Source organism: Castor canadensis, chromosome 12 (genome assembly GCF_047511655.1).
Source record: "Castor canadensis chromosome 12, mCasCan1.hap1v2, whole genome shotgun sequence".
Lineage (NCBI taxonomy): Eukaryota > Metazoa > Chordata > Mammalia > Rodentia > Castoridae > Castor > Castor canadensis.
In genome coordinates this window covers 103,949,411-103,968,369 of record NC_133397.1, presented here as the reverse complement: position 1 = coordinate 103,968,369, position 18,959 = coordinate 103,949,411, and the positions used below count along the sequence as shown (strand labels likewise).

At 40.8% G+C, this 18,959-nt stretch overlaps 1 protein-coding gene across 9 annotated transcripts in view; it reads left to right on the top strand.

Moving 5' to 3' along the window:
* The window catches only part of Pde4dip (phosphodiesterase 4D interacting protein), a 193,951-nt gene that overhangs the window by 58,488 nt on the left and 116,504 nt on the right, over positions 1-18,959 (top strand). For 7 of the 9 annotated variants that reach the window (XM_074050631.1, XM_074050638.1, XM_074050640.1 and 4 more), the window contains exon 4: positions 15,326-15,436. In XM_074050631.1, coding sequence (XP_073906732.1) covers positions 15,326-15,436 — 111 coding nt within the window. Of the gene's footprint in view, positions 1-15,073; positions 15,437-18,959 lie in introns of those variants that run through there. The other 2 variants (XM_074050637.1, XM_074050639.1) reach the window with 1 other exon arrangement.

The window sequence follows — 18,959 nt, the reverse complement described above, 5'->3', positions numbered from 1 at the left end:
GGAAATATTTTGTACTCATGTATGAAAATGGAAAAATGAGACCTGTTGAACCTATTCTAAGAAGGGAGGAGGAGGGATAAAGGAGAATGATGGAGGGGGTGAATTTGACTAACGTATATTGTGAACACTTTTATAAATGTCACAATATACCCCCAGTAAAATAATATGATAATAAATATTTTGAAAAATTACCTATGCCTATATATTCTAAAGTTTTCCCTATTTTTTTCACTTTAGCAGTTTAGATGTTTTAGGTTTTACATGAAGATCTTTGATTCATTTAGAGTTGATTTTTGAATAGGGTGAGAGATAGGGTCTAGTTTCAGTGTTCTGCACGTAGTCAGTTTTCCCAACACCATTTTTTTTTATTATTCATATGTGCATACAATGCTTGGGTCATTTCTCCCCCCCCTGCCCCCATCCCCTCCCTTAACACCCACTCCGCCCCCTCCCTCTCCTCCCTACCCCCTCAATACCTGGCAGAAATTATTTTGCCCTTATCTCTAATTTTCCAACACCATTTTTTGAAGAGGTTGTTAATATTCTTTAGCTTGTATAAATCATTTGTATTTTTGAGTAAGTGGGTGTTTAAATTAATTTTTAAACCTTGTCAGCTTTGTTATAAAGGGACGCTTTTTTGATGGAGGGATCTGTAGGTTTGAGCAATGGGCTAAGTGCTTCTCATAAATTGAGTTATTGTGTGTTTATAAGACAAGAAACAAACTCATTGTCCCCAGTTTTAAAATGAGAGAACCAGGACTTCTGAAAATTGTGATTTTTTTCATGGTCTCAGAGTTTACATACTATGATCATAAATGCTGGCGGATTATTGGGTCAGAAATAATTTTTACTTACAAGTGGCCACAGTCGCGAGTTGAGGAATAGCCCTTCCTGAATGCCTCTCAGTGGTCATGGGGTGCATCCCAGGCCCAGCATCCCTGAGAGCAGGGAGACGAGAGCAGCACATAGGGCATCCTAGCTAGTTAGCATTTGTTGATCGCGTTGTATGTGTCAGATATTGTTCTGAGTGTGTGGTAATGACATCTCAGTGCTTACAACACCCTGTGAAGGAATTATTATCCCAGTTTACAAATGAGGAACTAAAGGAACAAATAATAACAGAACCTGCCTAATGTCTCTTGAGTTTGAAAACACTTTTCCTTTTTGCAGCCTAAAATAGTGAATATTTTCTAAATTGAGGAGGTTGGTTGGTGAAAGTTTGGTGCTAATTAAGGCATTGGCTCATTTGGGAATGGAATTATAAGTTTCTATTGAGACTGACATAGATTAGAATTGTACCAGACCTCTCGAGGTAAACTGGAAGTCGACTTTTATCTCCCAATATTATCTGTCACATGCTTTTGACCCCATTCATTCTGAACTACTTGCATACTCCTGTGTCTTTGTTCCTGCTGTTAGCTCTGCTTGGAAAATTTCTCCTTTTTTTCCTGGCATAAAGCCCACTCATCCTTCAAATTTCAGCTCAGGTACTATTTTTTTTTTTTTTTGTGGGACTGGGGCTTGAACTCAGGGCCTACACATTGAGCCACTCCATCAGCCCTTTTTCTTTGTGATGGGTTTTTTTGAGATAGGGTCTCAAGAACTGTTTACTCCGGTTGGCTTCAAACTTCAATCTTCCTGATCTCTAACTCCCGAATAGCTAGGATTATAGGCGTGAACCATTGGCACCTGGCTGTGAATAATTCTAAGGTTCGTAATGCTGTGTTAATTGACTGGGAAGGACAGAAAATTGGAAAGTCAGGAAATGTACATGTATTTTCAATCTAAACTGGAATGATAAAGTTACAAGTGCAAAGAAAAATAGTATCTACTTTTTGAAATAATATTTGATAGGGTTTATTAAGATAAAAATAGTAGCTAATGATAATAAATAATATTTACCAAATTCTTCTTATACATCAAGTACTTTTGTAGTTATTTGGCATATTTTATTTCAACTGTTTTTCAGTTTATTTTCCTAACTTACGAGAAAGGTATTATTAGTAGTACATCCATCTCACCAGTGAAGAGACTAAAGCTCAAATAACTGGCCCAAAGTTATACAGGTATGAAGTGACAGAGCCAAGATAATTTCCAGTGACTCCAAGTTTCTTGGGAAATGAGCAGACCACTGACAGGAGAGTTTCCATTGGTGGAATGTGTACAGTTTGGTTTTATACACAGAACCAAAATGGCAGAGCTATAAAAGGGCCATAGAAGACTGGTGATCTTTGGCTGTAAAATTGAGAGGCGGTCTCCACCGCCCTGTCCTGTTTACACATTTTCTACCAATGTTGTCTTTATCATGAAAATACCAACTAAACCAGCCTCATAGTTCTCTGATTGTAGCCTGAAGCCAGCTTTCCCAGCAGTCTGAATCCATCACAGTGAGTCAGTCTCTTGAGGTCCCACCCGTCCTGGCAAACTTTTCCACTTGGACTTTGAAGTCGGGAGGGGGTGGTGAGGGGGAGAAGCAAAAAAGTGCTAAAATGGGAAGGGTTTTTAACTTTTTTCTTGTATGGAATTCTGAGTTATCACACTGTTATGCCTGTCTCATTTAGATGAATCTGGGTCATGTCACTGCTGATTTTAGGTTCTACAATTTTGGTGCTTCTTGAGTGTTTCTCTGTGATTTCTAGCCTTGGAAATTAATGCTGTTGTGAGCTGCAGCTTCGTGTTTTAGAAAATGGCACTCATGCTTCCATAACAACAGCATCCCAAGCATGCTGATTTTGCTTCCTCTGATGTCTGAAGACATCCAACAAAGTGAAAAGGGGAATCCTCAATTTTCAGCACTAATAAGCAAGTTTTTTTCCTTTTTAACAACAATAACTTTGCAGAGGCTTTTCACAGTCATTCCCTAAATCTTCAGCACAACTTTCATTCCTAAGCAACATTGCCAAAGACATGAATCAAATCTATCATTTTTTTTCCTTCAGAACTGCAGAGTGAAAGGAATGATTTTGAGTGCAAATTACAACAGAATGTAATTTTTTTTTTTTTTGCCATACTTAAGTTTGAACTCAGAGCCTCGTGCTTGCTGGGGACTCTACTACTTGAACCACACCCCCAGCTTTTTTGTTTGTTTGTTTTAGAGCTTTTTTTTTGCTCAGGTAGAGTTTCATGGTTTTGCCCAGGCCTGGCCTCAGATTGGGATCCTCCTACCTATGACCTGCCCTATAGCTGAGATCACAGGTGCACACCACCATGCCTGGCTTATAGATTGAGATGTGGTCTTGCTAATCTTTTTGCCCAGGCTGACCCCAAACTGATCCACAGTCCCCCTGATCTCCTCCCCCGTAGCTGGGCTCATAGACATGCACCAACTTGACCTGTAATAATTATTGTGATAGAAGTAAAAGGTGTTACAGAAAGTGTAATTAGGCCCTTAACTAATCCTCAGCAGAAGGATTCAGGGAAAGTTTCCTAGAGAAAACTACATTGAAGTGGGACCTAAAGGAGTGTTAAAAAAATAAACTGAGGACTGGATGAATGACTCAAGTGGTAGAGCACTTGCCTTGCAAGCATGAATGAAGCCCTGAGTTCAATTCTCACTACCAAAAGAGTAAACTGAGGTACAAAAACTTAAAGAGTTTATTTATGTAAGAAGCAATTCATGAATGAGGGAACACTAGGTCAGAAGAGAGTTCATGTTCTTTTCTTTTCTATTTTGTGGTACACGGCCTCACACTTGCTGATGTTCTACTACTTGAGCCACTTCACCTGCCCTGGGTTCATGTTCTTATCAGAAATTGTTAGTGCAAGTATTTATAGGGTGAACATAGAAGCAAAGTAAGGAAATTATTTGATTGGTTACAGTTATAAAGTTGCCTAATTTGATCTATTCCACTGGAAATTCTCTATTTATATAAGTTTGTTGACTACTTCAGATTGGTTGAGTTTATATTCTGTTTTTCTTCATTATACACATTTACAGTAAGGCATTCAAGTAAGTTTCTCTTACATTTGCAAATTCCAATCAGGTTGAGGTCACTTATGAGGTATGACTGGCTTTACTCTGGGTCTTCTTTTTTTAATTTAATAGATTGGAGACTAATTAAGAGAATTCTGAGGAGTAATTGACAGGGCTGTTATTGATTGGGTATTAGAACAAGTGAAGGAGAAGAAGCCCAAGGTTGACCTGTCACCAAACCATCTCCTGACTACATTGTCACCCTGCTAGAAACCTCTTTCGCTTTAGTAATGAGTTAGTTGTTCAAAGTCCATCTTTTCTGTTGGAATCTGAGCTCCACAATAACACACAGTGTTTGGCTCTATACACCTTGATGAGATGATTAGCAGAGCCTAGTACATAGTAGGCATGCCTTTTTCTCCTGCTCCTTAAACTCCTCAAACTCCTCCTCCTACCCCCAGTCTGCCTCCTCCTTCTCATGCTTCGGAATGAATGAAGTTAAGTTTTCTTTCTTGGGCTCCTGAGAAAAAGAACAACTGGATCAAACACCTACAACATTTTTATCATTATTTACAGGACAGCAACACAAACCAAAAACCAGTCAAGTGATTTTCATTTTTGGAAGAAAAGTAGAGAAGATTCTTCCTGCTCACAAGGAACTCTCAGTGTAGTGGGGGAGACAGTCACATAGATAATACCATGCACTGTGGAGGTGCTCAGGAAGGGTCCTCACCTGGGTTTAGGGTCAGTAGGCTTCTTCTAGTAGGTAGTATCTGAGTTACTCACTTAAGGGTGAGTTGGGGTTAAAGTCAGAGCTGTGTGGGGAATGAAGAGGAGTGACAGTCCATGCAGAGGCTGCCACCCATACACAGTCCTAGAGGCAGCAAAGAAAATAATGAGTCCAGAAATAGATTTTTGTTGCAGCTGGGCCATAGAATGTCCATTGGGGTTCATGTTGGCTGCATGTCTCCCCACATCTGGGAGCCTTCTATCTCTGGTCCAGGGGGTATTGTTGACCAACTCATGGTCATTCATGATCCTGCTGTGAACTCTTAGCTCTTATGCCCATAGCAGGTCTTAGTCATGCTATAGAAGGATGGAGAAAGGAGGACTGAAAATCTTGAGGAAATACATAAGGCTACTCATTGATATTTTCCCCTGAGTTCTAGAAGTACAGCAAAGAATCTTTTTTAAAAATAGCACAACTTCTGTGTTCCAAATGGACAAAAATTAATATCATTTACAATATCCTAAGATAAATTGCCTTTGAGTGGGAGCTTCTTCTTCAGTACTTTGACTTCTACAAGCTGCATCTTGAAACTTTCCTACTATGGAAAATGAAGAATATATAAATTGAGTGGGGGTTGGGAGAGGGAGCTGGTAATTTCTCTTTTTGATTAATTGCTGTAATGCCATCTTCCAAGTGGCTGAGGGAATTTCATACTTTCTTTTCTTTGGACATCAGTAAGCCCAAGGCTCTTGCAGGACAACTTTGATGCTATATGAATTCTGTCATCTTGCTATCACTGATAGGGCTCTTGTGCCCACCATTTCATTAGAACTATTGATTCCATTCTTATTAATTTTTTTTTACAAATATTACAAATAGAAGTGGTCCTGGGTATTTAGGTCTATGTTTTATTTTAAGGCTGTATATTCTGTTTTCATAAATTATTCTTGGAGCCTCAGTTATCATCCCTGCCCATCTTGAAAGTGTCCTGTCTTTGTTGTCTTCTAGACCCCAGCTAACTGTGCTATCTCCTACCCCTTTCTGGCCCTCTTTGAGTTCTTTTAGGAGTTGGAAATTGTGAGGGACTTTTATTTCTGAACTCATGGTGACTGCCATCTTGAGTTGCTGTCCCTGGAAGACTGGCCCCTTCTTTACCCGCTCTGTAACCACCAAGCCAGCAAATACTTTTTCTGAGTTGAACCAATGGTGGACAAACCCAAGTCCTGCTGTGGAGAATCTAGTTTGAGCCTGGGAGCCCCTGGGGGTGTGCAGCATCCCTGTAGCTGTCACCTCTGCCAAACAGCTCAATTCAGTCTCTAGCAGCTCTATTTCTGGCTGAGCCAACTATTTCTGGTGGCCAGGGAAGTTGTTATTTGTTTTGTTTTTATATAGCTCACAATGCCCTTGTGTGATGACCATGACGACACTTTGTTATTTAGGGTTTGGAGGTGGCGTGGGTATGTGTCTATGGTGGGGCAAGCAGCAGAAAATACCATCGGAACCCCATTCTTTACGCACATGGGGACACTGCCTGAGATAGGGTTTATTTATCAACCTGGTGTTAGTGCTTCTGTCACCAGGCCCACTATTTCAAGGCCATGTAGAAGGTAGGTGCCAGTGCTTCTGAGCAGAAAAAACAATGGTGTTAATAGTTTAGCACTTTAAATAACTCTGGAACTTCAGGAGCTATGCTGAAATTTCAGAAACAGTTTTAAAAGAGAGATTTGTTTACTTACTTATTGAGCAAGCTCAAAGAATCAGCCTAGGTCTCTGTAGCAGTTGCAGTCTTTCTGAGGCAGTTAATCTGCAGGTGGGTTCTGGGACACTGGGCAGAGACTGTGTGATGGGATGAGAGGGGTTGATAGGTAGAAGACCAAGCTGATTGGCTTTGATTGGTATATTCCTTGTGGGAATGCAGTGTGCAAGCACTGTATACATAGCAGGAGAGCCCAGCAGGCATTCTTTTCTTGTGTCAAATATGGAACAGAGTAGGTCTGGTTTCCACCAAGGGATCTGGCATCCTCCTGCTTTCCCCTTCAGTGGTAGAGCTTAGTGAGCTCTGCTGGGGTGCCTGGTGCACAGGAGCTGGGGAGACCCAGTGGAACTGGGAAGCCCCTGCAGGGCTGAGTGCAGGCACAGGTCATCCACATCCCAGGACAGTGGCCCTGAGTGGGTGGCACATGGTTGGAGGGTGGATCACCGTGTGCTTTTCTCAGAGGAGAACAATACATTTCACTTGGTGGAGTAGGTTAAAGTATGGTGGAAGTCTCAGGCTCCTGGAGGGAAGAGGGAAAGGCAGATGGTGACTGTCCACACTTCTGCCAGAGCAGCTGCATTCATCCATTGACTCACCAGGCACTCAATGAACATTGATCTCATGAGACCATATCCCCAAAGATGATCTGAGCACTTTTTCTTTAGGTGGTATTGGCATTTAAACTCAGGGCCTCTTGTTAGCTAGGCAGGTGCTATACCTCTTGAGCCACCCTTAGCTTGAATTAAGGATGAAATCTATCTGTCTGTCAACTAGATCATAAGTTTCACTTCAATTTATGAGGATTATAATAAAACTGTGCCTTTTGATAAACATAATAATCTATGAATAATCAGTTTTGAGGGCCACACACAGGCCACTTTCTGTATCCTTTTTTGTTTGGGCCTCATAATCTAAGTAGGATTACTATATACAACATCTAAACATGGCCTCATAATCTAAGTAGGATTACTATATACAACATCTAAACATGATCAGTCCTAAACCATTTGCCTTATCTGAGTTGAATCAAATTTAACTATAATCAAATCTTTATCATTAAAAAAACCCCATCTTAAGCAGCAAAGGATTGGACAAGTTATTTCTCCCAGCTTGGTTTCTTTCTTTAAAAATACACCTTTATTGAGATATAATTTATATACCACTCATTTCATCCTTGCACAGTGAAGATACAATTCACAGTATTGTGCAACCATCACCAACATCTAATTCCAATGCATTTCTTTACCTCAGAAAGAAACCTCATGCTCATTTAGCAGTCATTCCTTATTTCCCCTCTCCCCTGTCCCCAGAAAGCACCAATCCACAGATTTCTCTATTCTGAACATTTCATATGAATGGAATCATTTGATATATGATCTTCCTTGTTTTCAGAATTCATCCACGTTGTAGCATGTATCAGTATTTCTTTTTTAGGGCTGAATAGCATTCTGTCATATGGACATACTAAATTTTATTTATTTATTCATCAATTCAAGTACATGTAGGATGTTTCAACATTTTTCTATTCATTATCATGAATAATACTGCTATGAACATGTACACAAGTTTCTGTGGGACCAACTGTTTTAAAATCTTTTGCGTGTATAATGAGGAGAGGAATTGTGGTATCCTATTGTAACTATGTTTAATCTTTGGTTTACTCATCTTGGAAATGGATAAAATTATTTTTTTGCATTGGTTAGGGTTTTCAGGGCCAGGGACACGGGAACAATTACTCTTTAGAAAGGAACTGGAGGCCTGAGGCAGTAAGGGAAGTAGTATTTTATTAGTCACAGGTGAATGTGAGGCTCACAGAGGTCATTTGGCCTCATGACCCAGGCTTTGATGAGTAAGCCATGTGGAGTCTGTGTTCCTCATCTTTCCAGATTTTCTTGATTTCTCTTTTTCATAGGCAGTAAAATGAGGGCAATAATATCAAATTTTTGTACTTCAAAGGTTGTAGTAAAGGTATAATGAAATAATGTACATGGGGGTGCAAATCCTATGCAGGTGATTGTGGTAGTGAAAACAATTCAATATTATAATACAAGTCTAAGTCACTATAAACAGGGATTTAAACTTTGATATTCATGCAACTCGGATTTTTATCTGAACAGTGTAGAGATTTTCAGACACATACTTGTGTGTGTTTATAATACATACATGTATTATAAATAAAATATGCACATGTGGAACAAACCAGCCCCCTCATCTGCCCTGTCTCTCCTATGTATACCTGTCCCCAGATGCAAAGCAGATTGGGTCCCTAGGTTATATTTTGCTGAGTACTAAAGAGCAGGAAATACTCCCATCTGTGAACCTTTCCCATAGAGCTGTTTTGAAAATGCTAGAGTTAGCAAAGTTTAAGTTCAAATGGTCTATTTGACACCACCTTTGGGTCGCAGTCATTATTACTACTTTTGTCTTGGAAATCTGGTGTCTCTTGCATTTGCTTATCTCTTCCTGCAGCAGGGGCAGTCAGAGCTCTTGGTCCAGTAGACAGACTGTGTACCATTTGGGGTTACAGAGAATTTATGGATATTCTGTGATTCCTCAAACAATGATAGCACTCTTGCAGGGGAAGACCTTTGGTAGGACTATTTCCATGAGAAAATATATTTCAAGCATGGACTCTCAGGATGACCAAAGATCTTAAAAGTCCTTGGTAGCTAATGTGTGGAGACTTTTAATAATATCCTTGAAAAGTGGTTCTTTAGTTTTAGTCAAGTACCTTTTGTGACAAGAAATTTATTCTTTCTAATAATGAAAGTACCAAAACTTTGAGGCATAAATATGTGGATAAAGTGTGACAGTATATTTACTACCACTCAACTCTACTAGAAAACTTGTCCTTATAAATAATTGATGGCTGCCTCCCTGTAATTCCTAGTTTGGTTCCTTTTAAAATCATTTTTTACATTATGAATGAGTTCACAATGAATGGGAATGTACAAAGAATAATAAAATACTTATCCATGTAACTGTTATCTATTTCCATTCTGTTTGCCTCAGATGGAAACACAAAGGTTGGCCTGTGGTTATAGATGTGGTTGGACCCTGTTGAGGCCTGTCTTGATCTCAGTCTCCTGACTGCTTTCCTGATGTCAATTGTCATTCAGTGCTTATGCCTAAATCAATTAGAAAATAACAGAGCTGAGATTTGAAAGTAGGTCTCCTTGGTTCAAAAGCTATAGCTCTCTCCACAATTCCATATTCCCCCGCCTAGATAAATATGCATAGTGGGATCACATTTATTCTCTATAAATTATCAAATGTTCATTAAAACACTAATCTATTGTTCCTCTGTCTGCCATGTGTTTTTGTTTTGTTTTGTGGTGCTGGAGATTGAACCCAGAGCCTTGAGCAAGCTAAGCAGGCACTCTACCACTAACATTCATTCCCAGGCCCCTCTCTGTCTGCCATGCTAACTTACTTCACATTTTTATGCTCAACATATCAAAGTAGCAGAGTTTAAACTGTGGAAGTTTCATCATATTTATAGAGTGTGTCTATTAAGATGATTAATCTTCTAGTGGAGAGGAACTTTACTTTTAGGAGAGGGGTTGGTGAAAGACTAATATGTTTTCCAGCAATTCCATTTTAAGAGTTATCAGGGTTCTGAATATGACTAAGCAAATGTCAAGCTGAGCTTTTAAAGCTGACTTGACAGTTGGCTATGCTTATGAAGCCTGACATAACAACAGCTGGGTTGTAATCCTCCTACCATTGTTGGCATTGATTGAGTCATTATCACAGTCTCATTTCCAGTCTGGACATTATAGAAGAGGTAGAAAGAAGAAAGTAAGGAAGGAGAGGGGGAGAGCCATTAAGTTTGGGAAAACAAAACAAAATGTTTTGCAAGAGGAATAAAGATTTGCTATGTATTGAGGAAAAAAAGGAAGAAAAAAAGTAGAAGCACTAAAGCCTGCAGTGTTTTGTTTCCTAAGCAAGGCAGAGCTTCTCAAAACACGCAGGCCTAGGAGCCCTGACATAGTAGGTTGAGTGTGCAGCACACACTTGCATGTTTTTGTTTGTTAACGTTAAGGTTGATTATTCAACTATTCTTTTTAAAATTATTTTTATTTTTGCGGTATTGTCTTTGAACTCAGGGCCTCACACTTGCTAGGCAGGCGCTCTACCACATTCAGCCACTTAGCCAGACCCTTCAACCATTCTTTTATTCAGCCAATAGTTAGTGAGCACCTACTATGTACCCACCACCATTCTTGACACTGGTGACAAAGCACTGAACAAAACAGACCAAATCTCAGCTTTTTTGTGGAGCGTATATGCAGCGGGGAAAGACAATTAAGAAACAAAATAAATGAGAAAATTAAATAAAATTAAATAAAATATTTAGAAAGTTATAGTGTTATAGAATAAAAAAAAAAACTATGGAGTACTGGTGTGAGGCTTTGAGTGGTTAGCAGTTTTAATAGGGTGCTGTCTCACTGAGAAGCTGACATCTGATAAAAGATCAAAGACAGAAAGAGGATCCTGTAGCTGTTCAGAGAGGAGTATATTAGGTGGAAAGCTGGACCAGCTCTTCTAGCTCTTTGAGGAGGGAAAGTGCCTACTATTATTTGAGACTGAGCAAGGGGCCAGTGTGATTGGAGTTTGAGATTGAGCAGGGGGCCAGTGTGATCAGAGCAGACTCTGTGTTGTGGGGAGAGGTAGCAGGGAAGAGTCCAGGGATAATGTGTGTGTGGGGACCTCCAGATCACGCAGGGCTATGAGCCTTAAGGGCTGATAAACCAACATCACACTTTGCTATGAGTTTAGATGGGGGAGACAATAGGGGCTTCCAGAACAGGGTCCCAATTATTTTATCAGGGTTACTCAGGTTCTGTGTTCAGAACTGACTGTATGAGAATAAGGGTGAAAGCAGTAAAGAGGGGAGCTACTCAAGTAACTTGAGGGGAAAGGTGATGGTATTTTAGACAAGAGCAGTAGAAATGCCAGTGGCAGTGGTGGTATATGGAGTAATAGGCTGAAATAGATAGAAATAATAGAATTTGAAGACAGATGAGAGAGAATGAGTCAAGAACTACCCACAGGTTTCGCCCAAACAACTACAAATACAAACTATAGTAGGGTCCATTGGGGGGGGTGGGAGGGGCTGTTTTTTTTGGGGGAAGATCAGGAGTTGTTTCAGATATCACAAGTGTGAGGTGACAATATTCAAGTGGAGGTTTCTACCAAGAAGTTAGATTTATAAATTGAAGTTCAGGAAAGCAGTCCAAAAAATTAAGTGAACAAAACATCATTTTTGTACAATTACCATTCCAACAAATGTAGTTTCTTTGGAACTTTTAAAACAAGCTTTCACATGGTAAGAAGCATCCAGGCAAGCAAGCCCAGAGCAACATAACATACAATATTTAGCGGCATTTACATAGTCATCAATTTCACAGATATTTAGGGAGTACTTCATATATACTATGCAAAGAGAATACAGGGACACAAAATACTTCCCAGACCACTCTGGTCTGGTTGTAGTGCTCATAAACAAGCCGTGACAACACAGTGCCATGACTGATGCCATCACTGCCGAGGTGTCCTTAGGTGGTTGAGGAAGCTGTAGGAGCAGATAAGGGCCCTTTCCTTTGGTGACTTTAGATTATTGGGCAGATCAAACATAAGAGATCAAACAGTTCTAAATGTTGTAAATAACCCACCAAGGTAATGAAAGCAATATAAGAAGGCAGCATGTGAACTCTTGCTCAATGTTAATATTTGCCTTAGGAGGAGTTCAAAAGAGGAAGGCTAGGGTAGCAGGAAAGGCATTGCTTGGGTGGAATTCCAACTAAGACTTGAAAAAAAAAGGAGGCAGAATGTCTTAAAGAGATGTGATGGGATGTTCCTTTTATTTTTAAGACTGATTTGATATCAGCCTGTGAAAGGTTTTTAATAGGAGATATGATAGGATTATTAGAATTTTGAAAACATTACTTTGGCTATAATATGGAGAACAGATGGCTGGAAGGACTCTGGTAGACATGATAGGGACTATTGAAAAATATTTGCCATGGAGTTTGTTGTGAAGATGGGACATTGAAGTTGAGCTGTCTAACAAAGATATATATATCTGATGGGAGATTTGGGGGTGGTTCGAGTGGTAAAAGTTACAGCACTAAGTCAGACACTGGTGGCTCATGCATGTAACCGTAGCTACCTGAGAGGCTGAGATCAGGAGGATCATTGGTTGATGCCAGCCCTGGGAAATAGTTCTCAAGACCCCATCTCCAAAATAACCAGAGCAAATGGACTAGAGATGTAGCTCAAGTGGTAGAGCACCTGCTTTGCAAGAGTGAAACCCTGAGTTGAAACCCTAGTCCCATTAAAAAAAAAGTTACAGAGTTATAGCACTAAAAGTAGATAAAAACTCTCAGGGAGAAAATGTGAAGAGAAAAAAGCAGAAGGCCAAGACTTGCCACCATTTAAGCACCAGCACTGGCCAAACAAACAAACAAACAGAAACAGGGCCAGAGATACGAGAGAAAAATAAGATAATCATGGGCATCAGAGGAAAGAGGTATAAATGTGCAAGTTCTTATGCACTTTTACTAAGTTGTCTTACATGGTATACATATCACAGTAGACAGCCAAAGCATGATTAAATGCTAATCTAGAATCTGCCAGCCCGGCTCCTCTTGAGCAAAATGGAAGTGATAAGAACTAGATTATCCCCCCAAGAGCTTAGACCAGAAAGGACTTAAAATTCACTCAGTTTTCAACCATTTCATTTTATAAATGAGGGCCTCTAAGGTCACACAGTTATTTGGTAACATAACTGTGACCAGATTTTTTTTTTTTTTTGAGATAGGCTCTCACTATGTTGCCCAGGCTGGCCTCAAACTCCTGGGCTCCAGTGAGCCTCCCTTCCTCAGTCTCCCAAGTGTCTGGAACTATAGACATGTACCATTGCTTTCAACTCAGAAAAGCATTTCTTTTTTTTTTTTTAGTTTTAATTTAGACTTTTCACTCACTGTCAATCAATAAATCTAAATGATACTCATTTATTCTAAAAGTACAGATTTAATTAAAATAAAGTGAGTTTTAAATAATGAAGTATTTTGGCTTAAGTTATCAATAGTCTGTGGTAAGAAATGTGTTGTGTACCTACAATACAGTGTATGTGGAAAAATGTACGGTTTTAATTCTGCACTCCTGAGGCCACTTGGTTCACTCGAGCTTTTTCTATTTTTCAAGGCAAAGTACAAGTTCAACTTCTAGCTATACTTTCTTAGATATCACCCCAGGAAAAACTGATCACTCTGTTCTGAGCTCTCCTTAGAGTCAATGTTTTTCAAGTAACATGCTGAAATTTATCAGCTGTTCATTAAATCAGTTTGGTAGGTCATTCCCAGAAAAAGAAAAAGAACAGAAAATATCAGGGTACATCACATATATTGATGTCAAGAAGTGTGTGTGAGTGTATGTGAGTGTGTGTGTGCACATGCCCTCTGGACTGCAATGTAAAATGTAAAAAGTTTGGAGGATTCTGCAGGAAACACGTTTTAACACTTATCAGCTGTGTGTCCCTGCTCCCAGCTGTTTGTGTTCATCTCTGTATCCTCCACACAGTATGCTACCTGGTGAGTACTTAGGAAATATTGATGGGATCATTATGAATGTTGGAGAAAGAACTTAAAAAATGAAAAGCAGGTAGATTGGGAAGAAGTGAGTGCTTCAAGTAAGTATGAATTTTAAAGCTTCCTTGACCTTGGAAGTTAATATTAATTTTTTTCCCAACCAAGAACCTGTGTTTGGTATCTGTGCTGGGGGGCTGTCTCCCAGTCACCTTCAGTGTTCCATGTGATGTGGTATAAATAATACTTCCTGCTAATGCTGCAGCTGTCACTTGAGGATCTTAAATTGCTTTATGAGCAAGATCTGGTGATGAGTGCCTGGCTCCATTTGGACAGGTGCCAGAGTTAAGAACCAGTGAGTGGTTGATATCTCTGGGCCCCCAGAAGGACGGCTCCCTCCCTTTGGTCCAACCACTCTTCTCCCCATCCCTTCTTCCCCGGAGGGAGAAGCCCGGTTGTGTCACCTCCACTGATAAACAGATTGCAAAGATTCCCCTCACTCTTTCTTTGGGGGTGGCTATGGTGTGTATGGGATGAGGCCATTAATGTGAATCCCTAGGGGTTTAAAAACCACAAGGAGGAAAACTGGAAGGAACAGACCAGAGATGAGCTCTGAGTCACCAAAGGGAATTCCAGATTCCTCTGGTTAGTAGCTCTTTAAGATTTGCACCTAACAAATTTGAGAGGGGATATTTGAGAGGGGGTCGCCCTTTTGTAGGCCATTTTGGGTTCAATTTGCTCTACTCCATAGCAACCTTATTTTTTGCTTCTGTCATACTCCTTTGGGTTTTATTGTCCACATCAACCTCCGGGGGCTTAAATACCCCAGCCACCCACTACCCCTACTCTTTTATTTACTCTTTGCGACCCCACTGAATCACTCCCGTCCCATTTCCTGGATTCTCTGGGGGTCAGCCCCTGTCTTTTCCCAGAAGCTGTTAACTGCCTACACTTGGGCCTGGGAGGCTCCAGGAGGGTGACAGGCCAGTCCTGGCCGGGAGTCGGGTTACACCACTTGTGTCTGAATTCACACAGCATGTTCCTCAGTCAGGGATTCCGCAAATATCTCCCCGAGGTAAAAAAGGAAAGTGCGCTGCGCTCCAGCACCCAGAGCAGCGAGCCCAGCCCCTGGTCCCGGAGAGCGGAGCGCCAGTCAGCACGGGGCCATGTCGCCATAGCCCCGGCCTCCGTGTGTCCCCAACCTCAGCCCGTCCCAGCCCGCCCGCTTCATGCCGCGGTGCAGCTGCACTGCGATCTTGGGGTGAGGGGCGATCGGGCATGCTCCTCCCCATGGGTTGCCCACCATGTCTAATGGATATCGCACTCTGTCCCAGCACCTCAATGACCTGAAGAAGGAGAACTTCAGCCTCAAGCTGCGCATATACTTCCTGGAGGAGCGCATGCAGCAGAAGTATGAGGCCAGCAGGGAGGACGTCTACAAGAGGGTGAGTGCGGGGCCACTCCGGATCAGGCCCTTCCTACCTGGTAATTGCTGATCAGCAAAAGAGGTAGGGTCTGTACAGATCTGGTCATCCTGATGTCATGTGACCTTGGACAAGCCCCATTTCACCTCTATCTTGACTGTTTTCTGTCCTCTGCACAGGGAGGGAGCTGTCCTGTTGTGGAACTGTGCAGAACAATCACAAACCTTAGAGCTGGGTTAACATGCAGATTCCCAGGGATTCAGTATTGGGAGAGGTTGAGGGTGAGAGTGTAAATGTGCATTTTAAACATGCAAGATGAGGTGACTCAGGCAGATGGCTTATAGGCCACACATTCATCTAACAGCCTTTTCCAGCTCTGGATCAATGGAGCAGAGGATAGGGCTGTGGAGAAAAGGAAGGGGTGAGGACAGCTCTTTCCTGGAGAAATTCATGTTTGTTTTTGAAGATGATTAGGCAGATTAGCTTTGAGACACAACCTTAGGCATTATAATCCTAGGAACAGTTTGTCTTAGAATGAAGAAGAGACTAGCCAGGAGGTACAGGTTGCTCCAGGCAAGGTGGAGAGGGAATGGTCTCCTTCCTGGCAGGGAGGGTTGTCTTGATTGATGGGTCAGAGTGGCTTGGCTGAGCTGAGTCTGAGATGAGACAGCACTTTGGTAGGAGGACTTGAAGTCCTTCATGGTTTCCAGGTTAAGCGTCCTAACAGGTCATCACAACAGTGATTTCTTCAGACCTGTTGGTGTCTAGGCAAAAGGGTCCAAAGTGGTGAGAGAACCTGGGGCTGCATGCCTCTGACTTTCTCAGAGCTTCTAAATTCCCAGCTGTTTATGCTGAGAGGTTCACAAGCACTCTCCTGTCCAGAAGGACCTGGGAAGCATCAGAGGCTGCTAGATGGCATCTTGGACTGAGGGATATCTGATGTCCATGAGACCTAACTGATTATTTGGCAATTTTAGTTAATATGGACAGCTCAGTCTATCTTTCTGAATGCCCGTGTTTTAATCTGAACTTTCCTGAGATTGGCCCAGGCTCACCTTTTATCTGTTAGGTGGCTATATAGGGAGTGTACTATATAGGGAACTGCCAGAGGTCCATGAGGGTTGGTGACTCAGAGAGGTGGAGGTGGGTGAGGGTGAGTGACAGTACTGGCCTAAGGGCAGGAATAGTGAATGTATTTGTTCACTGTGCAAAGGTAGGAAGTTTCTCCATTAACTGTCTCCAAAGCAAGGCAGAAGGGGTAACTTCTTAGATAATTTGAGGGGGAAGATTTTCTTTTTGCTTTAATCATTTGGTTTCACCCTCTGCTCTGCGCTGGCTAGAGACAGTCTTCAGGAAATGGTTTGGGTAGGATGTGAGAGGGCACCATTTTTCCCCTAGTAAGGTTACAGGAGCTGTACAGAGTGTGTGAGGGGGGGAGTGATGGCACATTGTCACAAGTAGAGGTCTTGCAGGGTCTCCTGCAGGAGATCATTATCTCTACCTAGTCTTAAGAGTGAGCAGAGCAGTCAGGCACTATTGTGTTTCCTCCGTCTCACCCAATCTTTGTTCAATCTGTGTGTCTTACTGTTTTTCTCATTTGGCTATGATTATTTCCAAAGTACTGAAGGCTTAGGTTCAATGCTTATTATTTGGGATGAAGAACACATAAAGCCATTTTCAATTATTATCAATATTGCTGAAATCAGTCTATCACACTACATAGTGATGAGGGGTGATAGAAACCAGGTCAGTTCTGGTTTGATGGAAGAAGCAGGAACAAGGACACCACTGTGACAGGAGCACTGGACAACCAAGGGACACCTATGTCCTCTGAGTCGAGTAGAACCAGCATTTTGCTGCAGGCACTGAAAAATATTTGTGCATGAATAATAGCAGCCATGAAGATGAAATAAAACTTGTTATCTAAGAGGGTAGTGGTTATATTCTTACTAGTAGTTTTTATGCCATTTAAAAATGAAGTAGAGGTTCAACTCTTTATAATCTTACTGTCATATTTCCCACAAATGCATCTTATGCTTTTCATGATTGCTATCCATATCACAATTCCTCAAGGTAGATTAGGAAGCAGCAGCGTTGATGAAGAGAGATTGAATGTAACATGCCTAGCATCATGTGGTAAGTCAGGTAGTTTAGATGAATTTAGACCCCTATACCAAACACAATGTGATTTTTCTTCAGTGTTGGAAGAACATTTATTTAAAAATAAATATTCTAAAAAGATTAAATCCACCCAATTGAGGGCTGAGATGTAGCTCAGTGGTAGAGTGCTTGCCTAACATATGCAAAGCCCTGGGTTCAATCCTCAACACCAAAAAAAGAAAAGACAACAACAAAAAAATCCACCCAACTGAATTACAATCTGCAAAAATTTGAACGTTGCATGCATAATTCTTTAAAAAAAAAACCCAATGCTTATGAAGTATATGTAATATATGTCTATTGTAAATAGTTATTGTTTCTCTGTTTCCTTGAGATATTAGTGAAAAATTACTTATTTAGAGATGATCAAACATTCTGCTATGGTAACTTCAGGGAAATTGGCAGAAAAGGACTAGAGAAAAGATTCTGTCTTTCTCTTTCCAGGTGGCAAGTCCTCCTTTAGCTGGTTGATTGAGAGAGTGAAATGGATGTAATCCTTAATTGTAAAGTAAGCTACACAGATTTTTAATTTTAAGAAAAGCTGTAAAAGCTAGAGAGCTATGCAAAAACCTAGAAGTATCAACTTCAAAAAAGGGACTTCAAGGTTTCTCTCTTTTAGACTGTTCAGAGAATTGAGGAAAAAAAAAGTCTTAAGATTGATAAAGTCCATACAAGTCATGGATTGATAAAATAATATTAAATTACACCTAAAAACTGATTGTTTGAGAGTGGCCACTTTTATTATGAGTGTTTAAACTATCTTCCAAGTTTTAATTTCTATAAATATTAATAGCAATTGTTTTAAAGAAAGCACAGATAAACCTGGACATATACCTATGTGATTAGGTACTACTGCCCCCTGTTGGTAGCAAACCATAATTGTAGGTTCAGGTTTTGGGGGAAGGTAATTTCAAAGAGATAAAGCAAGTAAAGAGAAATCATTGCAGGACTTATAGCTCCCAATTCTGGAGCAAAAGAAAGTGAGAAAATGCTGTGAGGTTCCATAGCTGATTGTGGTCCACACCTAGGAAGACTGGCTTGTTAGCATTGCTGGACTGCAGCTGCTGTGGTAAGTAATTTCTGGGTGGCGTCTTGGCTGACTTCCTAATTGTTATTATCTAAGCCTGTGTCTTCTCTTATTAGCTGAGTGTGCCACCACTAGAAACAAGCCCGACCCTGGAATTTATGAAATCCACTGCTGTGTGGTCAACACCCAATATCCAAGCAGCACAGAGAAACACCATCCACTGGCTTTTGCCTTATGATGATTACTTACTTGTTTAAATTGTGTGAATTTATTATGACCCTAGGTTGCTTTTAAAAAATTTAAAATTCCATTCTAAGATTGGAATTTAAAATGTGACAGGGCTAGATCCAATGGTAG